A 26,879-nucleotide genomic window follows, 5' to 3' on the forward strand; every position below is an offset into this window, starting at 1 on the left:
TACACTATTTCCCAGTCTCTTTGGGAAGACAAATAGATGAAGTGCTCTGGGTCTGGGGTTTGGGTTTTTTTCCCTTTCCCCTATTACCTTCAAACTTCTTCCAAAAGCTGTAATTATTGAGAAACTGCAGAGCTGAAATTATCAAGGGATGCTCCTCTGTGAAAGACAAAGCAGCAAAGACTACACATAACCTTATAATGCCATTCTCTTAAAGCAAAAGTATGGTTAGAAAAGTGACAGTGTGATAACAGCCTCCCAGAGCAGGGCTGCTTTCAGAGTCACCTTTAGTCATTTCAGTGACAAAAATACATTTTTACTACTTGTTATCTCTGCAGAACACACGCAGCTATGGGAGCCTGCACTGCACTGTGACCCAATTAGTGCAGTCATCCAGTTGCACAACTAAACCCTATGTTCAGCTATGACTAAAACATCCCAGTGAAGATGACGTGAACAACATTTGACCCCACCGAATTTATGTCACTGATGATGATGAGCAGAAAATGCCTACATTTTTTTGCAGATCCAAGCAGAATCTGGAGGGCCAAGGAAAAAACATTCTAAATTGGACATATCTGAGAAATACTGAGTCACAAACCTCAAGGTGAACAAGGTCATTTTTGCAGTTTCTTTTTTCAAAGCAAAACCTAGATTTTATTATATAAGGCAGTACTGGCAACACCATGAACATGCAGTCTTTTTAGCAAGCCCTTTGCAGCATTAATATCATTTGGGCCTTAGAGAAGCTTGCAGGTGCTAAAGCTTCTACTTTAAAAAGATGATTGGTTTTGTATTGCAAAATATTTAATGAATTTGCTGTTAAAATGAAATGAAACAACAAAACAGTTATACAATTTTACTAGTTTATATTTCAATTCATAAAGTATACACACTGCAACTATGCTACCACAATGTCCACGCATCTAATATTGATGGAGTTACAGTATTTTTTTGGTATTAAACAATAGAGATAATGTATGCGGTTAAGGAAAAAAGCTTGGACATAGCATGTTCTATTCTGTAGTTACAGAGTACATTAGCTAGCATTAGTACAGTAAACAAGAAAAAGGTAGAAATACAAAATAAACCAAATATCTTTATATACAAACCAGTGCCTCTTATTGTTACCAGCTTATACTCACACTGCACACAAAATTTATCCACTGATGCAATAGATACTTCAGCATAACACAAACCATTATAAATTAAAAAAAATTACAAGGTGCAAAACTCCATTCTACAGCTTTCTGGTGAGAACTCAAGACAATCCAACGGATAAGAAATCCAAGCACGTTTAGCACCTATTAGTGCAACTGCATCGAGCGTGGAAGATGACCTACACAACCTCTGAACATGTTACCAGGGAAGCCAGTTGGACAGCTATAGATCCTCGCAGCTACACTCACGCAGTGATTTTTGCCTCATATATATCTCAGTTTATTGTTTCTTTGTCCCATTCATACCTATGTGCAAAACTAAATCCTGGAAGCTTTCTCAGAGCTTCACAGAAGGCCTGCTACAGCCGGGTAAAAACCAAACAAAAACAAAAACAAAACCGACAACGAACAAAAAGACTTACTTAAATGTCAGACCATCCACATAATTAGTACTTATTAGCAGTCCTGGTGTCAGGGGGTTTAATGCTGTTGATGTGTGGATCTAACATGACACAGAAGTGAAACGGAAATTTGCCAAGAATTCTGATTATTCTTGTCTAGCACTTAGACAAAAGCTCCCAACCTCAGGTTGTGAATTTGTTTGGCAGCCCATGCCAAAAAAGCCCAGAGTTGCATAGAATTGATTAGTAACAGAAAGAAATGCCAAACACGGAGATGGAAGCTGCATCTACTAAAACAAAGTGGGGTTGCTCCGACAGGAATGCTGAAATCATCCCCATTCATAAAGCAAAACATGTCACCTCCTACTCTCCATATCCTACCTCTGGGGACTGCTTTCTGGCACTGATGTAGTTCTTGCTAAAGTCGTCGTCTTTTTTTTTCTTTTTTTCTTTTTTTTCTTTTTCTTTTTTTTTTTTTTTTTTTTTACTTTGTTAGTGACACTTTTCCTTTCAAATAAAATATTAAAAAAGGTTATAACTGTAAAAAAACCTATCATATGTAAACTTAACAATTAGGGTTTGGTAAGTTCTCGTACCTAGTCTGTGAAAAGCCTCCAGCCAGACCGCAGAATGGAGTGTTTCTCTGAAGAGCTTCAATCTAGCTACATCACCTGTTAAATATCAGTAGTATGAAGATCCCGTGTCTAGCAATAAAGCCTTTTTTTGTGTTTCCATCCTCTTTATCACTGACCTATTGAATCCTGACATGCTGTGTTTCTATTTTATTTACATTCTGGTCCTCTCATGTCACAGAATTAAACATCTGGCCAAGGAAGGCAACAAAAGGTGTTGTGTTAAGAAGGTGTGTTTGACAGAGTTCTGCTTTTCAACAAGTCTCTTTTCCTTGGACTCCAGTCACTGTTTTTATAGAGCTTATTGTTCTGTTGAACCATGTTTTCTTTGCAGCTTGTACCTCATTCAATGCCAGACCCAAATGGTGCTCCAAATCCTGCAAACAGAAGAGTAATTTATTTGATTTGTTATGTATACACAGCACAAAGTTACAAAAGTTAAACTTAGAAGACTCTAGGACCTCTACAGTCTCTTGGCCACTTCAGAAGGTAAACAAGTATTATATAAATTAAAAGTAGCACCACAAGCAGATGAAATAAAAACCTTTAAAAAGCAAAACAAGTCTTGTGTTATTGCCTTCATGAAACATCCAAATTTCATTAGTACATCCACACCCTCTAATTCATTCCTATCAAAAGACTGAGAAGGAAGCATGCCCACAGGAAGTGGACTTTCTGCAAACTAGTTTTTGAGTGTCTGTGAAGAGGCAATGACATGCCAGATTGAGGTACAAAGAACAATTTTGTTATATTTTACTCAAATACCTCAAATATTTGGAGTGCTTTCCAAACATGCTTTAATAAACATGGCTAACATCTCATGTTACTTCTTCATTCAACACTCGCTATGAAATAAAGGAAATGCATGATTCAGGACTTTGTCAAAGCTAAACAGAAAGAAGCAAACCCCTGTATTTCTTCGAAGCAGTTGCAGAAGATCAGTCCCTAAGTACTGTGCTGCAACCAGGCAGATGTCTGGATGCTGTAGTAGCTGGTAAATACACTTCATGTAATTTCAATTATTTTATCTGCACACACTATGTTTTTCAAACCCAATGTTTGGTTAAGTAACCCATACGGGAAATAGCAGGTTGCAGTTTCAACCAACAGGAACTATTCCAACCCCTCTACAACAAACACATTTTTCTAGGAATGTGGACACACCAAGCACTATAGAATGAACCCCCAAAGTATTACCTGTATTTTACACTCCGCTTCCACTAGCTGCAGTTTGGTCTGGGCCAGCTCAAGCTCCATTTCCCTCAGTTGGTTTTTCAGAGTTTCCTTCTCTTCATCCATGTCCTCATCTGAACCCTCCTTGGCAGAACTAGCAACCTTCACACGGCCTTCTTTATTGAAGAACTCCCGGCAATGTTCACAGTCATCCACTTTTTGCTAAAGTAAATACCTGATTGTGAATGCTTGTATTGAAGTGCTGGTGATATGATCAAAGCCTTTTTCTGTCTCTGCTCTGGCAGAGCAGCACAACGCGAGAGGGACCACTAATGACTTACAAACTGGGCAACTCCTGCGGAGCGCAGCCGAACAGGAACTCCAGCCAAGCCCAGACCGATGGGCTCCAGAAACACTGCTGTATTTTGGTTAAACTGTCTTGCTGCAGTAATGGGCTCTGTACTGCCTACGTGTTACTTTATGGTAAGACAGCTGGAGGAATCTCCTCCAGAATAAAAACAAGACTCCTCAGAGCAATTAACAGTTATTATTTACTAACATCAGTATGTAACAAATGCCCATGGGAGAGAGCTGACAGCTACTTATCACTCCAAGATCTCCCCTCATAATCATCTTCCCAAAACTGTAAGTCAGCAAGGAACTCTCTTTCTACCCTCCCTTTGCTAATGAAATAAATTGTATGCTTTCTATTATGATTTTGTCGAGAGATTTAAACATTGTATACTGTAGTGCCTCCTGGCCTCTTACCCGTATTTTCTCAATTTCAGCTTTATTTGCCGTTTGTTGCTTTTCCAGTCGCTCACTCAGCTGGGAACAAATCTAACAGAAGCAAAACTATGTTACCAGATCATTTATAAATGTAAATTTTCTCTCAAATGAATGCTAAAGCACAAATCAACGATACAGCAATATTAACATGGATAGTTTAAGGTCTTTGAAAAAGCGTGGAAAATTGGAATGCTGCATTAAGTCTTTTCGTTCTACATAGTCTTCTCATTTTATACATATTCTTCTATAACTGCAGAAGCAGCTGTGGTTTCAACATAAGTTACTAGCAGTCTGGCCTTGCTAAAGGAGTCAGAAAAGGTTAGGAAAAGCATGGCTCTTTTTGTTGCCTTTGGGATAAAGGAACAACCAAGACGGCAAGAATGGTTTAAAAAAAAAAAATCTATCCCTTGAGACCTGTGTGATGCAGACTTAAGAATGTTTTGATGGTTACGGGCCCACTACTTACATGCATGAATTTGCTCCTTGATATCTTATGACCAGGAGCATGCCCAGGACCAAAGCAAAATCTTTGAAAGGAAAAAGGTCTCCATGTTTCTTCTGAAGCACGATTACCCTCTGATAGAAGAAGTGAAGATGGACGAGAGAATTTTTTGGAACAAAGTAAACCTTTGGATTACAAGAGCCCACTGAGCAATGTTAGGCTCTGATGCTGGGGTGACTGGTGACCTACAAATACCTATGTCAGAAGTAAACAGAACTAGCTTCCCCCTTAAAATAGCTAAAATGTCCTCTCAAATCCATGGCACAGATTACACTTATTTCCAGAAATCTCCTCAAATACCAAAGAAAGGCTTGCAATTTGGAAGCAGAATACATCATCATTAAGTTGTGCTTACCTGCTTGTAGTCACCAATAATAGAGCTGTTCTTTTTGATCTCTGACTCTGCCTTATCTAGTTCCCTACGACACATTTCCTTCAGCTGTAGGGGGAAAAAAAAAGTAAAGGTTTATATATTTGTACAGTCTTAAAAATAATCAGATGGTATTTCCTCCTTCTCCTTAACCTTGCTCTCTTTTGCACAGGCCTACACTCTACACCACGGAACAACGGTCTAGCGCAGGCTCCACACAAACAGGGAAAAGCTGGAATCTGGTGGCTCTGATTGCTAGAAAAAATTGATTAGTTTAGAAAAGAAAGTATTAAAAAAAACCAATACTGATGGCTGAAATCCTATGCTGCTTCTCTGTGCAGCAATCTTTGATACAATCTGTGCCTTCGCGATTTCAAGTTAAAAATTCACTGCCCTACAAAGCACCTGCCAGGAAAGCACAGAATTCTGCTTTGCTGACGTCCTTTACGCTAGAAAAGAGGCAGAAAGATGACTTGGAACATTAAGCCCTTCCCACACTTGTATTTTTTTTTGTTTCTGTACTGCACAGAAATGTGAAAATGACAGAAATGCCCTTAACCTGAGCTGACTCTTCTTCTAGGCGCCTCTTTTCTTCTTCTGCATCAATCAACTTCTGTTTGGTCATTAGCAGTTCCTTATTCAGAGCATCTGCCTTTTCCTCCGCCTGAAACACAGAGTAGAGGATAGCATTAAAGAGAGGTTTTCTTACTGTGCTGATGCTGCTAGATACCCATGGGTGCAGGCTCCAGCAGAACACTGCCAAGAAAACAGTCTCTTCATATGTATTAATAACAATAAAACATCAACATTCTGAAAATTATTTAAAAAAATACCATCTACAATAGCAAAGTGGTAACAAATTACAATTAGCAAAATATATCACAACACTCTATCACCACAAGATGTTCCTTGAATTCAGTGATTAGCTCTAGCAAAATTGGAGTAGGGATTGCTCCAAAGAAATCCAATTACAAAAATAATACTTGTTTTCTCACCAAGACTGGAATTTGACAGATAAATTTTGAAGACATAGAAAGGCACAGAACAGCTCACGATTTGCAACATCAATAAAAGGCTATAACAACCTTAAACCGAAGTTCAATTCGCAAATACCCAAACTTTCAGTGAAAATGAAATTCATAAAAAATGCCTCAAGAGCATTTAAAAAATACCCCAAACCTCTATGAGACCTACCAATAGATGTGACAGCCTCTCTACATCATCATCCACAACGTACCGCACAAAAAAACTCATCTACCAAAACAAATGTAACAGTCAAAGACTATCCTTTACCATTCCTTTAAGGAAAGGGACATTCTACCAGAAAGTGTACAATCCCTTTTTTACTACAGTTTTTAAAGAATAAAGATGTATAGTTGTGGTTTTGGGGAACAAGAAATCTTCTCACCAGTTTCTATTCCTGCATGGTATAAAGTGATGCTAAGTCACGTTACTGCATTCGGAGGTGATCTTGCCTTTCTAACGGGTAAAATGAAATACTTTTTTTTTTCCCTGAGATACTCTACTGCAATAAATATGTGCTTGATAAATACATTTTGGGTAAGTGGAAATACAAAGGTAGCAGTGTATCAGGAAAAACCTACAAGTGATGGAAAGCTTAACATTTCCCTAAAAGAAACGAGAAAAATCTTGGGCTCCTCATAAACCACCCCAAACCGTCTCTGCTAAGGTAGACGCCTTCTCCTGTCACACAGCAAACTGACACACAGCAACTTAGTACTTCCTAATAGGTGTATGAATTCCACATAAAAATAGATCAGTAACTCAAACAGTATATAAAATGTTCAGACACTAGCTGTACCAATTCCCTTCAAAAGAAAAAAAAAAAAAAATCAAAAAGTGAATTTTAGACCCTTAAAGTCCTGCTGATCCTTTAAAAAAGATGACAAAGGCAAAGAGAACATCTTTTCATTATACATGGTTTTAAGCTGTTTTAAAGTGAAAGAAAACTGGGATGTTGGAGTCTGACAACAGCAGAAGAATGAAGCCTATTTTCTCATTTAGTGCAAAGGAAATTAAGGAAATTCTTGTATTTCCAAATGCTTTGCTTTGATCTCCTAGGCTGCAAGATTTCAGACATGCCACGAAGGTATCAGAAAAGGTGCATTACACAACATCCTTTGGTACTTTTCTTTCAGGACATCTGGGTAGTAGAAATGAAACTTATGACTTCAGAATCCAATTAGAAGATTTAATCAGGGTCCTAAAGTAAGATCAAACCTGCATACCCTCTCCTGGGGAATAACCCAAACGCTACCAACATCATTTACCATCTTTGAAGGTATCAGTATTATACATACAATGGGCTATCTCAAAGGTTTTGCTCAATTTTGTTCCTCTCTCAGCTCTCTATTTAAATGAATCGATATAAAGCATAATCATTCCAATTAATCAAAATAAAAGCATAGCATATAGGACCCTGCCTCACATGGGCTCAAGCAGCCACAAACAACAGTTAATAACTGGTACAAAAAAAGTCTTCAGTACATTTTTTGCTGGGGTCCACCCTCTGAGTGCAGCTGCTGGACAGTCTTTCTGGCCTTCTACGAGCTACCCTTAATGAAATGAAAAAGCATAGATAATATGAAGTGAACGTACCCATGCTTTGTGAAAACTCTGCATGGAACATACTTTTATGGTTCATAGCACATTTTAACACTAAAGGGCAGTAGATGTAATATACCTGAAAGTCATTAAAACAAACCTCATAAGGAGCAACATTCATCCATTACCATCAACATGTACTGTGAATACTTCTCTAACAGAAAGTTTCCAGGAGACCGTGGGAATCCTTAAATTCTCTGAAGAATTTAAGCTGAAACATTTTAGAGCCTGTCAACTTCTGCACTATATGATTTCCAAAAGCCAGTTTCCTTTGAGATTTCAGAAATGCGCTTATCTTGGTACAGACCAAGAATGGCAAAACACGAGCGCTTGAACTCCTCTCCTCATCTCCCCAAGCAGATAGGCTGAATTCATTCTAGCCTACCACATGCACTACCAAAGCCAGTATCTTTCAGTCTCTGCAGGTCCTGTAAAAAAAAAAAAAAAACATATCCCATTAAAGTCTCCCAAACATGAGTATGTAAGGAAGGGAATGGGAGAGTGAGCTTAAGAAGATTCCCGTAACACAGACTGAACCCAACGTTTCCTCCTCAGAGCTCTACTGAAAGGAAACAACGTATGATGATGAGTTCACATGGGCAGACTTCGACAAGCCAAACCTAAACCATAAAAATATTTTCAGAGTTGCCTGAGGTATCTAAAAATCTGATTCCACTGACAGCCAGACTCACTCAGACATTAAAGTTTTTAGGCACTTTGCAAAAGCCTGTCTGCAGTGAAATCTTATTCATGGAAACACTAGTTGAAGAAAAACAGAATACAGAATCTATCCTGTTATCTCTGTAGCAATTCAAAGACTTGACTATTTCAGCTCCTGCTATACTTTCTATCCCTTTACATAGAGAAGAAAGCAACTTTCTTCTCATCTTTCCCTCAAATTGCTCAGTATGCTTTACAGAATATCAGTATTTCAGTATATCAGTATTTCAGTCACAGGTCCTGTTTCTCACAAATGTCTGACACAGGCCTACATATCATCATTCTGCAATACAGACATGGAAGAAATAATCCTATCCCATCCACACCAATAATACCACTTTCTGCAGCACATTAGACACCCTGTAAAGGTGCTCCCCCATCCCGTGTAATGTCAAAATCTGCACCCGCTCAACCTGTGGACCTGACAGGATTATAAAGTAGCCCAGCTTCAGACAAACATATAGGCAATCCTGAACCCTGGAGGCAAGACACGAATGAAAATACATCCCACGATGAACAGAGCATGTGGGATTTATCAGTCCTGCCAAAAGAAAAGGCAAGTTTACAAAGTACAATACTGTTCTCCCTACTGATATCTCCAATGAGGGGAGTGACTAAGAATCAGTCTTAGAACCTTGTCTGCGCTAGAGAGCATAAGAAATTGTCTTACATTATCTAAATCCTTTCGCAGAGCAATCTTGCTGGTCACTAGTTCATGTGCAAGATCATCATTTTCTTGCTCAAGCCTCATATTTGCTTCTTGTAGGCGCCGGTTCTCGCGCTATGGGAAACAAAACAAAAGAAATTAAGAGAAAACTCTTACGAGATGCTTGTCTATTAAACACAGTACTTACTGCACCTGAGCACAAAGATACAGCTTATATCCTAAGTATGAAAAGACAAATCTACCAGCATGGAATTCAGTGAGGACAAAAACAGCTAGCCATATTTTAAATATAAAATAAATAAATAAAATATTAGCTTTGAGAATAAACCATTTATAAATAACTCTCCTTATCTATTATTTGCTGAGCTAGTGAAATGCTTTTGGAGAATGCATAGGTGGGGGTGTCATTCAGCCATCGATACCTTGCCAGGAGGTTTCTGCAAGCACTGCTTTTCTTAGCTCAAAATAAAATTTGCATGCTGGAAATAGGTGAGAGAGGAGGATCCTGGGAAAACCATTCTATTTTCTTCTGCTACAGTTCCCAGCACACAGACAGATGTTAAATTAAGTACCCATAAAACTCTTGAGCTTAAAATATATAAATGTATGTATGTATGCATGCACATGTGTTGGGGTGTTATGTATATGTATACGCACACATAATTTTATATATAACATATTCCTATATTTTTATATATACATATATAAATTATATAAAAAAATATATACTTACTGCAACATTTATCATTTGATATTGGGGAGAGGAGTGAAGATTGACTAAACTCTGCCTTCCACTGATTATAATCAACTAGGAGGTTTTTTTTTCTGTTCCTGGCATTTGGCGCAATCAGCCAGATTACTGATTACATAAGTGCTGAAAAGGGGTCCTGCTGAAACAGTTTCATGAGCCAAAATATAAGTTCACACTATTCTCCTTTTCACCCCATTCCAATTAACATTGCCAGTACATGGAGATTTACTACATGCTCCTATAACAGATTCCCCTATTGCATCAAAATCAGTCACCTAACAAAGAAAACAGCTGAAAGAAAAAGCAGCCAAAGTAGGAGCTTCCTACAGGCGTCATGCGTTAAACCAGACTGGAGTAGGTGTGCGTTACCTCATATCTTTCTATAGGATCCTCCTGTTGAGCTTGCTGCTCTCTCATGGTATGATACTCCTTTTCATACTTCTTCAGCTTCTTCTGACTAATCTAAATTAAAGCAGCCCATTAGTTCCTGCCCAGAACATCAATAAAAACACACAATTCACAAAGGGTTATGGTGCAAGCTTCAGGCAGCTCCTGCCTTTTTACAAAACACACTTAATACCTTCACTCAATTTTGAGTGTCAAAGCATTAGACATGGTCAAAAATTCTGATCCAGAAGTATCCCTTCCTCTTCTCCCTTTGCGGAGCAGAGAAAGGCTTTCGGAAAGGATCTATAGGAGCGTCCTACCTGCATTTTCCCTGGCACCGTACAGCTATCTGATATTCCAAATACTGCTCAGCAGACTGTGCTGAAAGCCACCAGATGTGGTTAATTTTTGAACTAGCAGGAGCGTTTGGTTCACTTTCCACGAGCCTGCAAATGCTGAAAGGGCAAGTGCAGGCTGAGCTGACACTTCTGCTGGTAGAAAACACCCCAGCCCCAGAGCTGCCTCGGCATCTCAGGCAAGCAGCAGCAGCTCCGACGCGCGGACGCTCTGTCCCCCTGCGCCGGCATTCAGACGACTGCAAATCTGTTCTCGGCTTGGACGGGCTCTGCACAGCGTAGGGCAAGCGACTCTCTCAGGGTCTCACTTGCCCCTTCTGGGAGTGGGGGGAGAAAGGTGGTGGCAAGTTCTGTGTTTTGTGCATCGTGTGCCAATCGTGCGGGGACAGAGATCTCAAAAGTGAATCTGCAGTAGATCCTGACCAGCACCATTCCTGGTGTCAGAGAGCAGGTATGCCATATGCTGGGGCGGGGGTTAGCGGGACAGACCACGCCAAGACCACTGTGTGTGCTTCACATGCAAGTAAGTATAAACCTACGTTGAATATTTAGTAATAAAAATTTGAATCTTTATTATTTTAGTAAACCAATTAAGTTAATAAACAGTGATGGCTATTTTTTCCTCTTAAGAAAAAGGTCATCTGATAAAGATGAGTATGCAAAATGAAAGACAAAAGGCAAAACATGGTTTAGTTTCCATTATCTTTGGCTTTAACATTAAACAATCTTACTGGAAATGAACTGTGGAAAACTGGGAGCTAAGCTCCCTCTAGTGAGAGTTGCACAGAAACATTTCACCAGACTTCAGCTGACACTTTTCTTAGAAGCCAGCCCAGTCAACTGGAGTCAATCCAGCCCCATCGCAACTCCAGAAATTACTCTTTCCACTCAAGAGGAGTCTTCAGAATATTAACCCTTTACTGGCAATGAAGCCAATAACTTCAGTAGATTATTTCACCGCTTTGCCCTGGCTGAAATAATGCCCAAATTGTGGGTTTTCATACACCAAATCTCAAGCTATGGACGATGTTAGATCTTGAGAAGTTAGGCATCCAGCCACATGAGAGAAAAGGAAGGAAGTCACACCATTATGTTTCTATCTTCTGAATGCATTAAACCAGCTTTGCCTGCAGATATTAATAACGAGGCGGTCATGAGGACGTTTGCTATTGTCACCAATTTTTGACACTGGAGCCCTAGAGGGACCCGTGCTCTGGGAAGGTCAGCAAGGCCCTCGGGCTTGCAGAAACGCACACCCAAGTCCAACGGCAGCTTTTCAGGGGCGCAGAAGGCAGCAGGGACCCTGTTAGCATTTGACTGCAACAAAGAGGAGTGACCGTAAGAATCTAGCGTTGTCTCCAGCTCATCATTTACTGACCTCCTTTTCAGCAGAATGCTGTTGCAATCACAGTGCCTTAGCCTGGCCACCTCTCCCTTCCTATAAATTATATATTTTGACATCAGTCCCTTTTCTGCTCAAAAACACTTCCAGATAAAGAGCTGGAGATTTCAACTGACAGCAAAGGGCTTATATTTTAGGTCAAAAAAGCAATGATGTGCAGCATTGCAATTAGAGCAAAGCCACATGGGTGAGAGAGGGAAGCATTAAGCGCCTGTGCAGAGCCCAGCAGCACAGCCTGTGCTTTCCCTGTAGCCTTCCCTTTGACGCCCCAAAAACGCACCCGCAAGGCGGCAGCGCGCAGCCTTGCTGCGGACCACACGCTCCTGCGCTGCAACTGGGAGCGCAGGGAATTTGGGCACAGCGGGAAGAGGAACAAGTTATTATTCTGAAATGTGAAAGGCAAATGCAACCATTATACATGATCTTAACCAGATGCATATTTAATGACAAACCTATGGCTCATGTTTGATTGGATGAGCTAAAATGCCTTACTTTCTTCTTGGTTAGCCCCCAATCCCTACATGTAAGACATGCCTGAAACGAATGCAGAATATTTATCTTGTGACGGGCAGATTTGCGTAAAACTATTTCAGGAATACAAGATTCATTCAATGCATTAACATACTAGGGAAGCTGTGTACTTAAGCACTGATGATACAAAAGTGTTCCTCCAGCAAAGCTTAAGTAAAAAGAAAATTTGAACTGTACCAGTGTATTTGACCAAAACTTAATTTACATGAAACTGTAAAGAAAGGGCTACAGCTTCCTTAAATTACACAAAATACATAATCAAAGCTCAGTTTCAGAACTGAATCATCATATCAGTAAAGAGGAAACAATAACTTTCCACCAGTAATTTTTTTCTGAAATTCTATTTTAAGGGCTTTTTCTAGAGTGCCAATATAAAGGTTTAGTTACAATATTTACTGATTAGAAAAGCAATTGACTTTCAGCTGTGAGATAATGCAATAATCACTATACATAACTTAATGTCAAAGGCTAGGAATATTTCTTACATAGTTATATTTAAGAAAGATGGCTTAGTGGACAATCAAAATCCTAAAAAGAGTAATAAAATCACTGTGTACCTCTGTAGTTCAAATACATAGGAGAGCTATCCAAGCAATTTCTGTTACAAAATAGGAATTACTGAGATTAATTCGCTTATGGAGAGGGAACATTTGGGGGACGGTATCCCAGCAGTGCACACACAACTCTAGTTTCTATGTTTCTATTCCACTCCAAAGAAAGCTCCTATAAGGACGAGAGATGACATTTTTGTGTGATACACGATTTCTGTTATATAAGTAAGAAGCTGTCTTTCATAGTGGTAGGGGTAAAACAGTTGCTGAAAAAGCTGCAACGTGCTTATAAATTCCCTTAGCCCTTATTCCTGCAAAACCTCTTGATCTGACCAACAGAGTATTCCGTCATCTTTCAGCAGAGTCTTAGGAAAGACAGGCTTTTACATATTATTCAAACGGTTTTCTTCAGACTACACCTGCCAGTCGAAAACTCCTTGGTGGGATTATGAAGCTCTTCTTCAGTTCAACGCAATCGACGTGAATGTTCCACGTTTAGGCTGTTTCAGCCTCAACAATTCTTTGCCACAGTTCAGATCTATCTGATTTCTTACACCGGTCTGTAAACGCTCACATGTAAGCTGTTCTTTCTGTAGGATTTCCCATTAATACTTTTCCTACTTACCTCTGTGTACAAACCCAAATTCTAATTATTCTTCATATTTCCTAAACACTTCGTAACACTGACTGTAAGAACAGTTAATCAGCGATCTGGGGGAGAATTCAAGCAGCTGTGACGATCGCATTAAAAGACGGTATGGATTCGATTGTTAGCCTAAAAACACCCTCACCGAAAACAGTAGGCACTTACTAGAGATTCATGTTCAGAAACATCCTGCACACCAGACACTGCACAGCACACGCCAGAGCTCCGGTTCCAACCGCAGCATCTTTTCTGCTTGTTTCCGCTACCCAAACGAAAAGCCCAGAAGGAGGCCGCTGCTGCAAACCTCCCGCTTGGGCTGCTCAGGCAAACAGCGCTTTTCCGCATTACTACAAAACTTCACCTAATTGTGGCAGCTCCAGACAGCACTCAATTCTGCCAGCGCTTGGCTGAATTTCGGTATAAAGGAGACCCTCCTCACACTACAAAGGTCATAACCGATTAACCTGTTATTGTCAGCTGCCCTACAGCATAAATTATGAAATGGTCTCAAATGGGAAAATTCACTTAAACTGTTAATAAAAAAGCAGCATACATTCCCCACCAGAAGACAATGATAAATCAAAACCTCACACCAAGAACATAAACCTCAAGATCATTTTCCTAGCTTGATTTCTGAGAAATTTTAAATGCCAAGTCACAATCCTTCATCTCCCTCGATCTGTAAATCTATCAGTGCATTTTAATGTGCTATTTGCAGTATATTAACATTACATACACACACGCAATTAAAGATGGCCATATTCTGTCTGAAATGGTGGTGTTCTGTTTCTGCATTATTTACTCTGTTTTAAATTAAATATCCTCGTTTCATCCTGATGAAAGATATTACCCTTTTTGAAGCTATTACGGGATAAAGATTTCAGCAAAGAAATGCAGAGATGCTTTTAATTATTTTATTTTAGTGCTATTGGTCATTTACATTTTTTTGAGTGTTCTGATTTTTGGAGCACTGAATATTACTTTCTGAAAGCCTCAAGGCAGGCCCATATCACTGACAACCTGGGGTTTACTGTCTTCCACTAGAAAGCATCTGCAATGTATTTTCACTTGGACAAGCAAGTTGCATATAGGCGCTGAAATTGTACAAATCAAAGATATTCTCACAGTTGCTATCACCACATCTTTACCTTCATATTACATGCTAACTCCATCAGCTTTTTTGCATTTTCTTCTGAACGGTATCTCTTGGGCAGCTGTACACGGAAGAATTTTAAAGCTCCTTCAAAGTCTGTTAGTAACAAATCATCCTTGGTAGTCTAGAAATAGGAAAAGACAATCAGTAACTGCAAAGCAGATTTTGAACAACTGCTTTATTCCCAGAGATGTTAAAACAACAGCAGTTTCCTAAAGCTCCCAAGAAAGTATCTATCTTTTAGCTTTCTGCAAATAATGTGCACTTCCATTTCTGCAACCTTCTATTGCCCCCTGCCCCACTCCTCTAGCGGCAGTGCCCTGTGCAGAGCATGACAGACAACAGCACACGTAATACAGGTAGCTGTTAGGATTTTTTAACCATAATATTTTTGTAACAGGCATCTTAATTTCTGATACTGCACATAGTGATGCATAAAATGTTAAAGTTGGATACTCACTTTTAATAATCCCAGTGCAACGTTGAAGATAACACTTATTCCCTGAAGAGAAAAACAATGAGAAAATAAATTAATTTCTCAGTATTTACAAGGCTGGATATTTATATATTTTGTGGGGTTTGTTTTTTGTCTTGTTTTCTGTGAAAACGAGAACTAGGATACAAGTGTAATCAAACATTACAGTAAATCAAAGGCCCAGGGAATGACTGTGCAAACAATTAGGAATGTATCTTTACTGAATCACAATTTCTAGACAGAAAAAGAATGTTTCAGCACAGGTTTTGTCACCTCCTTACCAGTTCAAAACTCCAAAATGACGCAGGCACTGTTGTTGTACTACTTTTTTTTTTTTTTTTTTTTTTTTACTGCCCGGTTGGTCAATTCATGATCATTTAATTTTGACATAGCAACTTCTGAAAACACTCAATTTAAACTTAGCAATATATGCATTAATTTATCAATTTCTGGTTTTTAAATGTTGAGAAAATTCTTGTAATGAAAAAGAAAGCAACTCACTTTAGAATAGAATCCCATCTCATTTACTTTGCCACTACCTATTAGACATGTTTTATTTAAATTATCCAATTAATTAAAAATAGCCCTTATATTTAGTAATAGAATATACTTTCTTAAGGGGTACCTTTGATAATCAAGACACACTGTTCATCTTATTTCAAGATACTGTCTTCTTCCCCCCCACTGAATTATTCTGGTTTCACTGTTTTCAAATGATTAAATTTTTTTAAAACTTCACTATGAACACATTTACTATTTATGAATTTAAAATGTTTTCTAAACAAATAGAACCGATTTTCTAGATACCATCTGTTGCTTTGTACTACACTGGCATGCGGACAAAGCAAGCAGCAGATAGACATAGAGAGAGGGTAAAAACACTGACCAGCAGATTTACAACTCAAGGATGCTTCATTGCAAAATGTGCTTTATTCGCTCATGTTAACAAGCTCAGATTCAAATCATACTACTTAACAGCATACTACTAAATATACTGTTATGAAAATAATTTTGTACAAAATCTCAACATAAAGAATTTTGGTTTCTAACTATATGCCGAGAAATATAAAGACACTTCAAGTCTCCTAGAGAAAGAGCTCCAAGCTTGTGAGATTACCAGTATGAGAGTTAGCTGGCCAATTTTATATGCAAAGGCCTTCATGCAATGGTATTCTAGAAAAAAAAAAATCAGTTATCATTGTGTATTATGTATTGTGTATACAATTTAACAACAGAAGAACATTGAAACCTTTCATCTGTAACACCAGCTTTCCTTACAGAAAAGGTTTACTGTTACCTGGAGATCACATATTTGCAAGCTTTCAACCCATGAGCACTGTACAGAATCACACACAGATTCAGCAGTGTTGTAAGAAATAGGAGTTTATAATCTTATATACATAAATATATTTATATAAATATAAATATATATATATATATATAAAATTGAATCCTAACTTACACCTTTAAAATGCCAAAAATGTTTTGTTTGTTGCAGAAACATAACTCTTCTACATAAAAACATATCACTTGTCTAGCTCTTGAAGAGCAGGTAGTAACAAGGACATGAACCAAGATGAAGAGAAGCTGTCAAACATTCTCAACAGTACAAACCTCCTAATTATAACACATACCTCACATAACAGTAAGTCGATAATATGGAAGACCATGTAGAGAGGGAATTTTGCAGTGAACAGGGTAAGGAACCACTGGGAAGCATACATGTGTGCTTCAAGGCTAATGTCCAGAAAGTGGTTATACAGATCAGGAATGTATTCCTAAAAAGAAAAAGAAAAAAAAACACATTATTTTGGAGCTGTAGCTGAAATCCCAAAGTCTCAGAAGTGTAAGGCTGGGGAATAGCCCCTAGAGTGACAATCACTGCAGCAAGGCAGGCTCCTGTATCCACCATGCCCGACAGGGAGCAGGCTGACGCACCCAAGGACCTTCTACGGATGCTGAAGGCCTGCTGCCAGCGTGGATGCGCTGAACGACACCGCATCACATGCGCAATGAGTCCAACCTCGGAGCTCGCAGCCTGGCAGGGGACCCACGCAGTGGATGTGCTGACGCTGCAAAGCCACTCTGCAGCGCGCACGCGCAGTGATCTCAGAAGTCACTGGGACAACCGTCCATACAAGAGCCGCTCCAACCGGTCGGACATGCCTGCCTTCACACTTACTGCACACTGCCAGTGGTGTCGTACTCACACTGGTCTCAAGACAGCACTTTCTATTCTTAAAAACCTCCAGTATGGATAGTCCTCACTCTTCATGCTTACTAAGAGGTTACGGACCCTATTCATGTATATAACTTACTAGTTTTGAGTAATGTTTTGAATTGCAGGTTCTGGTCCATGCACTTCACACAAGCTTGAACACTTACCTGCATGAGGCGCTCCAGCTGATAGAACTTGCAGTGCAAATCTTCAAAGTTTTGTTTGAAAAGTTCCCTGAGTCCATAATCGAACATGATTTTCACCAGAACACTAAAAGCTTGCTCTTCAGGCATCTGTGAGAGAGGAAAGTATATTTATCATAGAGCATTTAAGTCTTTCGTACTGGTTCCGTTTGCCCATACTCTGCCCCCTCCCTCTTACAGAAAGGCCAAATTATTATTATTTTTTAATCTGGCCCTAACTGGTTTAAAGGTAAACAAAAACATTAACACACAAGAGGAGAGCTAGTGTTAGAAACAGTGTTAATTCTTGTTAAGTGGAACAAATCACCTCTCAGTCACCCAACTAAAAATACTGTTTTCAGACATGAAGACCAAAGCAGTCTGTGCCTTGGTGACTTTGTCCAAATCATGTCAGAACCGGATGCAGTCCTGCAGATTCTGAGCAGCCTGAACCCTTGTCACCTACATAATTAAGACAGAAGCAGTAGTACTAGAGGATGTTAAACAGGATCTTTCCCTTATTTTTAACTATATATTTACATTTTTAAATCATATTATTACATTTGATGTTTATTTTTCAGACGGTATGAATAAGAGAGACCAGTTACTGCTAACAAAACTTCCATTTATCACAACTCGGCATTGATTTGGGAAAGTTCAGTCTCCCTTTCCTGCCAAAAGCTGGAGAAACACTCATCATGGCTTGTCAGTGTTTAGACATTTCTCCCTGACACCAAAATTCAGTTTTGACATTTCCACAGTAAAGTCTGACTTCAGGTCAAACACTTGTTCCTGGAAAGGCCAGAACATCCATCTCCAGAATTCTATTATTACTCTGCAGATGGAGTCCATTAAATCTGAAAACTTTTCTGAGACATTTCAATATGGTAGTGAAGGACTTGCAGAAACTTAATTTCCTTTTCTGCAACATTTCTTTTTAATATTTATTGTCGCTAGCAGCCACACCCCAAAGGCTGACTTTCTTTAAGAAGGAGGCTTGAGATACAGCCTGTTTTAATGCATACTGAATTCCCAGAAGCAACAGCTATTGTTAAAGAAAGAACTCTAGAATAACACATGCTGCATTCTTGACAGTGAGTCTCTTTAATCCAACAGAAATTTAAAAAAAATGGACAGATGACAATCAAAATGCTAAAAGAAAGCAAATATATGTATCAGTAAAAGCGTTCAGGTCTTCAGATCAGATCAGAAAGTATCAACCTTCTTCATCTGATTCCGTATAGTAATGACGTATTAATTTCTCATTAAATAAATGTTTCAGATTACAGTTAATAAAGAACTAAAAGGTTGTTATTGGCCATTTGGCTTATGTTTCAAACAGCGGCGTTTACAACGTCCTCTACATCCTCCACTGACTTTAGAACATTGTAGAAAATCCCCCACTGAAGACCAGATCTCCTGTTCCAGTGCAAACTGCAGCAAAGTCTTTATCCTTGGTTCTCTGGGGTAGCAACAACACTCAAAATTAGCTGGGGAAAAGAAATCACAAAATCCTACTGGCCTTAGGAACTCCGTTCAGCTTCAACTATTGACGCTCATAATAGAGACACTGGTAACAAGCAGGATTTTTTTTTTAAAAAAGAGCAGTCTGTAAATAATTTGTATAGATTTCTAATTTTCTCATACTTCTCAAGCATGAGTGAATCTAAAACTTTTGCTTTTGATTTACAGTAACCATAATGCTGTCTGGCTTCTGAACACCCAAGCAATTAAAGGATATTACGATGTTGAGGTCATTTCTACCAACAACAATTAAAGTTAAGAAAAGCATATTTGAGTATCTTAACAACAGCAACAAAAAAAACTATTTTCATCCTTGACTAACCTCTAAAACCAAGAAACACATAAGTGAAATGAATGCTGACTGTAGGCAAGATTTATTATGAATGCCACAGTAAGTTTTAAGCAGTGTACTCTTCTCTCTCTAAAAACACATCATTATTGACCAACATTTAAGCAGATACATGGCCTGCAACCCCACTAGTTTGGGTAACTGACATTTGTCCTAGACAAATGGAGAAATATTTAGTCTTAAGCTTTAAAACAAATCAGGAAAAAAACCCCACCACTTACATGCAGAAGCAGCACAGCAGCAAGAAACGACTGGCCTTGACAATAGCCAATCTCTTCATCATAGACAGAATAGGCCTAAAAAAAAGAATAAAGATTTTACAATGTCTCTGTCTCCCAAGAAAAAAACCAAAGAAAACAAAATGTTGCATTGAACACAGCTCCATAAAGTTTTCGTGGGCTGTGCCAGCTGCCGTTCCAACAAGGGGATAACCCGCATGAAAATCAAACTGCAACATACAGTGGCAGCGGCTGGTTACAGCGATGCACCAAGACTGCTGCAGCCTATTAAACCACTTACTGGAGTGCTTTTACCTCTAAACAGTTGCTACCAGGATGTTAGATCATATATGGAAGGGGAAGAAACTCCAGAACACAAAAAAGAGAGTGCAAAGATTTACCTTGTGGAGAATAGGCTTCAAAGTGCACAATTATAATCAACTCTTTGTATCTGGCATAAAAGAAAGCTAAGTATCTTGAGCAACAGGATAACTTAGATAATACTGACAACTAGGGAGCATGCTGCAGCCAAAGATGAGCTGCTCTTGATCAATATGGAATTAGCCCTCAAATCCATAGCAGCAGATAATTTGTCCAGCTTGATCCAGTCTGCCATTTCGGAAACCATGTGAAGTCTCTGTACCAAACACTTGAGTGTTCAGGGATCCAGAAAGGTTTATTATTTTAGGACTCTTCTCTGAATTACACTATAACCAGATACCTATAACAACCAGCCTGCGTCTGGTGCCATAATCGATCTCCATGGCAGTTAACTAATACATACACAGCCTGCACAGATAATGGAGTTATATCTGTTAATAATGTACACTATAAATTCCCAAAACTAGTAAATAAGGATTTAAAGAATACCTTGCATATTTTATACAGGGAGTCCTGGCCATCTCCCCCAGTATCTTTAAAATAATCATGAGCAGGGAATGTTCGATTGATGTCTCGGGTGATAGCACTGTCTTGGGGAGATTCCTATTGGAAAAAAACACAAAAGGAAAGTCAGGGGATGTAAATTAAAACAGAAAAAAAAGTATAAATTGCAGTATGCTAGAACCAAGAGTTAGGAGATCAGCATTATGTTCTGTATACTGTTCTGAATTTAACAAAATACAGTGTACTCAATCAGCATAGACCGCCTGCAGGCTGGCAGCTCCAGATCACAGTCTTGATAGATTTAGCCACCTAACCACATCTGGGAAAGGTCAGAGTGTGGAAGGAAGAAAACACACAAAAAAAGCATTCCAGGACATTGCAATGCAGACAGCAGTCCTCCTTTTGAGACTGTACTGAACAAATATACTGACAGCCACATTTCCTTTATCTTAGGACTGCAGAGGACACCAGTCAATTGTAGGCAGTTGCATGCGACTGTCCTAAATTCCATCTCTTAGTTTCAGCGGAAGAAACCATTCCTCACTCCCTCTGCAAAATTAGACAATACAAAAGTAGAAAACTAAGTATGATCTCAAGAAAGACAGCACCATACAGCAAAATATAACGTAATGGAGTGACAGCTGCCAACTGCTGGGCATCACTGCATGAGGATGATGGCGCTTTGGTCTCCACATTGCTCTGGTGTAATCATTTTTAGACACGTAAGACACTCGGAAAGCTGAACGATAACAAATAGCAAACAATCAAAAGAAAACATTAACCATGAACAATGGACTGAAAAAAATCAAGCAAGTCTGCATCAAGTATGGGTCCTATGCAAAATGCAGCAGAAACTCCTGGCAAAAAGGAATTTGACAAAGCATAACAATTAAAAAAGATTAAACAGTAAAAGGGAAACTTGGGGCTTTTTCCTCCTAAGTTTGTCTAAACACCAGATGATCTCCCTGAAATTAGTGGGCAATACTGGCATCAAACACCCCACCCTATTAAGAAGTGTCAGTATTGCTGAGGATGGACTGGAAGGATTCCAGTCGCTCCCTCGGAGAGGTACCTTGGGAAAAAAGTTCCTAGAATATGGAAGGAAGAGGCTTGAGTCAGTCACATCATGAGAAACCAAGAAAATTGGTGAGCAATGTCCAGCTTAACGTAATTTGCCCTCTATGACATATTCAAGTCCAGACTGGGAACATAAGCAGGTGCCATTCCCACACTGATGTCCTGTTGGGTCTCTGTCAGTATTAGGCACTTAACTGAGATGTTCTGATCCATCTTATCCAGTTCATTTTGCAAACTATTCCTAGAATAGACATTTAAGCCAGAGCTCAAAGCACTGCAAGGAAAACTGGGCATCCTTTGGAAGCAGGAAAGAAGTATATTTTGTTGTTGTTGTTGTTTTACAGTTAGCAAATGAAGTAGTTTGTTTATCTAAGAAGCCATTGGAAACAGCTCATACACAGGGACCTTCCTTAATACAGAAAACAATAGTAAGAAATATATATATATATAAAAATATATATATATAAAAATAAATAAATATATAAAAAAACGCCACACACACATACCAAAGGGGGACACAAATGAAAAGGTTACCAACCAAGGACACAGAAAATCACTGTCAAAAGATTGACATAGTTCCCAAAACTGTTACCTTACAAGGCACATCTACGCAACATGGAAGATTAAGAAGCTACATCCATGTGGATGGAAAAAACAGAACCATCCAGAGCTTAGTGCATTGTGCCAGCAGCACCACACACCTCTTAGAAGACGTTTCTAAATGCGAGAAGGACAAGGTGGGGGTTGGGAGCAGCAACATGGACTTACCAAGGGCAAATCATGCCTGACCAACCTCACTGCTTTCTATGATGAAGTGACTGGAGCTGTGGACAAGGAGAGGACAGTGCATGTTGTACACCTTGACTTGACGTGGTCTCCCATAGTCTCCTTATCACCAAATTGGTGAGATACAGACTGTATAAGTGGACAACAAGTTGGGTGGAAAATTGGCTGGACTTCTGAGTTCAGAGTTGTGACCAGTGGTGCGAAGTCCAGCTGGTGGCCAGTAACTAGTGGCATCCCTCAAGATCAATACTGGGACCAGTACTGTTTAATGTCTTCCTTAACGACATGGATGATAGGTTGGAATACCCCTCAGCAAGTCTATGGAGGACACCAAATTTGGAAGAGAAGTCAAGACGCTGGAGGGCAGGACAACTATTTGGAAGTAGCAGTCAAGCTGGAGAAGTGGAGTTACAGGAACCTCACAAAGTTCAACAAAAGCAAATGCAGAGTCTGGCATCTGGGAATAACCCCATACAACAATACAGGCGGGGGTCTACTGGGTGGGAAGCAGTTCTGCAGAAAAGGATCTAGAGGTCCTGCTGAACCAGTTGAACATGAGTCACCAGCATGCCCTTGCAGCAAAGGCGGCCATCCACCCCCTGGGCTTTATTAGTAAGAGTGTAGCCAGCAGGTCCAGGGAAGCGATCCTTCTTTATTTGGCACTTGTAAGACCACATCTGGAGTACTGTGTCCAGTTTTGGGCTCCCCAGTACAAGAAAGACACTGACATACTGGACCAAGCTCAGCAGAGGCCATCAAGATAGCCATGGGCTGAAGCACATAACATAGGAGCAGAGGTAGAGAGAACTGGGCTTGTTCAGCCTTAAAAAGAGAAGGCTCAGGGGAGACCTTATTGCTGTCTGCAACTACCTGACGGGGGAGGCAGAGAGAATGGAGGCAAACTCTTCTCAGAGGTGCACAGTGACAGGACAAGAGGTGACAGACACAAGTAGAATCATGGAAAATTCTGATTAGATATAGGAAAAGCTTTTTACCATGAGGATGGTCAAATACTGGAACAGGTTACCCAGAGAGGCTATGCAGTCTCCATTCTTGGAGGTGTTCAAGACTTGACAGGACACGGCCTTGAGCAACCTGATCTGATCAGATCTGTGTTGAGCAGGGGGCTGGACGAGATGACCTCCAGAAGTCCCTTCCAACCTAAGTTATTCTATGACTAGTACACAACAGAAATCACTCACTCAAGCTGTCTTTAGAACACTTAATTTAGCCAACATGTCATAGGCAATGTTAGCATGTATTCTGAGTCTGAGATTGTGGCTATAACACAGAATTGAAAAATCTGCAGGGTTTTCTACAATTTCAGAAGTATTTCTATAATTTTATGCCATATTTTGTGATTTTTGATTAATTAGATTTCAAATAATCTGATTGATCTTTAATATGTATAAAATAAAGCAAAGTTTTGTAACAATGAGTTAACCTTATTTTTCATGTACAGCCAAAATCCCATTTTATTCCATTTATTTCATTCAGACTAAAGATTCACTACACTCTTTGTATTGACGATGTTACACTCTGTGCTGCAATCATGAAAGAAGATCAAATATCCAAATAAAGACCAAAAATTTTAGTAAGTCTCATGAAATAGCCATAGATTCAGCCTGTCAACTCCTCTCAAGGAAAAGCTCCAGCTGTGCAGTGCAGATCTTCATTAAAATCAGAAAGGCCAGGGAGATAGGCTGAGAGTTCTCAAGAATAAAATATCTTTCACTGGCAATCAGTTTTTTTCCAGATTTTTTTTAATGCATATGCTTCACCATAATGTCTTCTTTGTTTGAGGCAGCCATTACCTAGCTGTTATCTAGCTGATTACTATTACCAGACTGCTCAAATAAAACAAAAACAAACCCCTTTGTGTTTCTGTGGTTATTTCTTTTTGGATACACCTAGTCCCTTTTTTCACTACTGGAAAGACGACTTTCTTGAGCAGCTAAGGAGAGCAAGAGCTCCCTGGCAAAGGGCAATCACCGAGGAGGCACCGCAATAATCACTAAGCAGCTCTTGCTACGGGAAGGGGCGAAGGGTCCCTTGTTCGGCAGCTTCCCCGGCAAGGACTGGACACGCAAGTAAAAAGCCAGTCGCCTTCGCATCCGAGACCTTTACATAGCAGTGCTCCAGGTAAACACTGCACACATGCGAGATATACTGTGGAACCACAACAGAAGAGATGTTTTATTTTTTAAAAAGTTTTACTATTCCCAAATAACCAACCTTTTTGTTAGACAAAGGAAAAGGTCTGGAAGTAGATTTATACAGCACACGATGCAATCAGCATGAATATCATTAAATACGGCTTTCAGTTGATCTTTTCTTTCTTAAAACAATATTGCAAACAAACAGAAACAAAATTACCATAGTGTGCTTGATTTTCTCCTCTGATTTTAATCCAAGTTTAGCACTCCTCTCTGTGGCTTAATACAGGCATTTCACTAGGAAAACATTATACTGCTATTAAAATCAAGTTATTGGATTGTCTTGAAAATGGTATCAAAAGTACTGCACAGCATTGCAGTTTGGTAATAATTAACATGCCAAAGAGGTCTGTCTCATTACAAGAAAATCAAAAGCAAACAAAATCCAGTGCTAAAGAAATTTCATACAAATATAAGCCTTTTAAGTCAACAAAGGCAGGTAAGTTGATGGCTAGCCATTAACTTCAGCTAGTTTGGCACACAGAAAGGCAACACTCAGAAATCAATTCTGAAAACTCTTAAGCATGTGAATAAGGTATTTGGGATAACTTTCAGTTGCTTAAAAGTTTGCAAGACTGCATTACAGTAAAGTACTCTGCTTTGCAAGAGCACAGGTTCTGTTCACTGCTGAGAGCAATTCTTGGCACCAAACAAGTGCATTTCCTGAGCGTCACCCGTGTCTGCTGCAGTGGTACAGATTATGGAAAGTAATCTTGAATCCACTTGCCTTTTAGTCCACTTTTTAAGTAGTAGAGGCAAAAGTATCTGTTTGGAAACTCTTTCAAGCCTTTCAAGCAAATCACTTATGCTAACTAAAAAGAAGTAATCAGATGGTCTCTCTGGCTTTGCGTGACTGTTCAGCACTTGACTCCTATGTTTCAGTACCATTCTTCAAGCAATCCACAAAGCTAGTTCCTGCTGCTGAAATGTTGCTTGGGGAGAGAAAAATATACGGAAATGATAAACTTTAAAAAATGTTTTTCAAACCATGGCTTTGAAATCTCTCCATTAGTACAAACTGCTGCAATCCAAGCATTGTGTAACCTTTTCTTTACTCCTATTTTTATACCTTGCTGTGAGAATTGGCTCAATGGGCAATTTCTCATGCTTCCAGGGGACTGGGAACTGAAGGAAACCCTTCTGAACCCACACCCTTTACCAACTGGGATTGAAAAAATAGAAAGCTAAGAATGACAGGAAGAAAAAGAAAGTAATAAAGAAAACAGAATGGAAACAGTCATGAGAACTGAGGCAAGTGTAATGAAGATTAAAATTCTTGTAACAGTTCACTGCTCTGAAGGAAAGCAGGAAAATGTGGATGCTCAGACTGAGAACATACCCTTCCTCTCCCTCTTTTATGCACTGAAAAACATTATTGGAGTTGCGCTAAAAACTTCTTCTCCAATTGATTCAAAACGAAACAAGATGAGCAATTCTGTGAGCCAGGACCCAGTCTAGCAGATACAAACTCATTTATTGTACCAGCCTTTCTACAAAAACATACTTGTTCCAACTTCCTAACTGTACCACAATTTAAAGGACATTTTTCTTGTATTTTCCTCTAAATTTAATGTGTCTTTGATTTCTCTGGGAGCATCCCAGGATTTGCAAACCATACCACGCAGCAATAATCTTGATCAATGTCTTTAGGCTGTATCACCAGTCTAATGGACAAAACACAGGTGGACAACAAACACATGGCCATCGCCTTTACCTAGACACACCTGGACTTCAAAAACAACAAAAATGGTGAGGTTCAACCTTCTGGGTTTGGGGATTTTTTTTGGCTGTGGACAGATTTAAATTTAAAATCTGGAAGCTTGTTCACCAGGGTGAGTTATCTGACACATCCACCACATAAGTGATTCGACTTTTAAGCCTTTAAAGATTACCAAAACGAAAGCACCACAAAAGCTAAAAGAATTACAGCAATCACTCCAAAGAAATGCCAAATAAAATACAAAGTGAAGTAGCTTTCTCGACAATTTTCTTGACATAAATCTGAGTTTGAACACCATCCCCCTAAGAAAATAAAAAACTAAGCTCTGCTTGATTCTCACTCTTGCCCTAACGGAGTCAATTTTCACATTGCAATTATTTCTTACGGAGGTCCCACTGACGTTGCAAAGATCTAGC

General features: G+C 39.3%; 1 protein-coding gene across 4 annotated transcripts in view; it reads right to left on the reverse strand.

Annotated features, from left to right (window-relative positions):
• Positions 1–844: 844 nt before the first annotated feature.
• Positions 845–26,879, reverse strand: part of RABGAP1 (RAB GTPase activating protein 1) — a 76,523-nt gene continuing 50,488 nt past the window's right edge. The window contains exons 14-27 of one of the 4 annotated variants that reach the window (XM_067309323.1): positions 20,650–20,763; positions 19,783–19,857; positions 17,674–17,799; positions 16,923–17,066; positions 15,274–15,315; positions 14,809–14,937; positions 10,157–10,249; positions 9,040–9,150; positions 7,533–7,595; positions 5,584–5,688; positions 5,010–5,093; positions 4,132–4,203; positions 3,388–3,585; positions 845–2,567 (exon numbers count right to left, since the gene is read on the reverse strand). In XM_067309323.1, coding sequence (XP_067165424.1) covers positions 2,445–2,567; positions 3,388–3,585; positions 4,132–4,203; positions 5,010–5,093; positions 5,584–5,688; positions 7,533–7,595; positions 9,040–9,150; positions 10,157–10,249; positions 14,809–14,937; positions 15,274–15,315; positions 16,923–17,066; positions 17,674–17,799; positions 19,783–19,857; positions 20,650–20,763 — 1,479 coding nt within the window. In that variant the 3' untranslated portion in view covers positions 845–2,444. Of the gene's footprint in view, positions 2,568–3,387; positions 3,586–4,131; positions 4,204–5,009; positions 5,094–5,583; positions 5,689–7,532; positions 7,601–7,885; positions 8,078–9,039; positions 9,151–10,156; positions 10,250–14,808; positions 14,938–15,273; positions 15,316–16,922; positions 17,067–17,673; positions 17,800–19,782; positions 19,858–20,649; positions 20,764–26,879 lie in introns of those variants that run through there. The other 3 variants (XM_067309324.1, XM_067309326.1, XM_067309325.1) reach the window with 3 other exon arrangements.

Source organism: Apteryx mantelli, chromosome 21, assembly GCF_036417845.1.
Source record: "Apteryx mantelli isolate bAptMan1 chromosome 21, bAptMan1.hap1, whole genome shotgun sequence".
NCBI lineage: Eukaryota > Metazoa > Chordata > Aves > Apterygiformes > Apterygidae > Apteryx > Apteryx mantelli.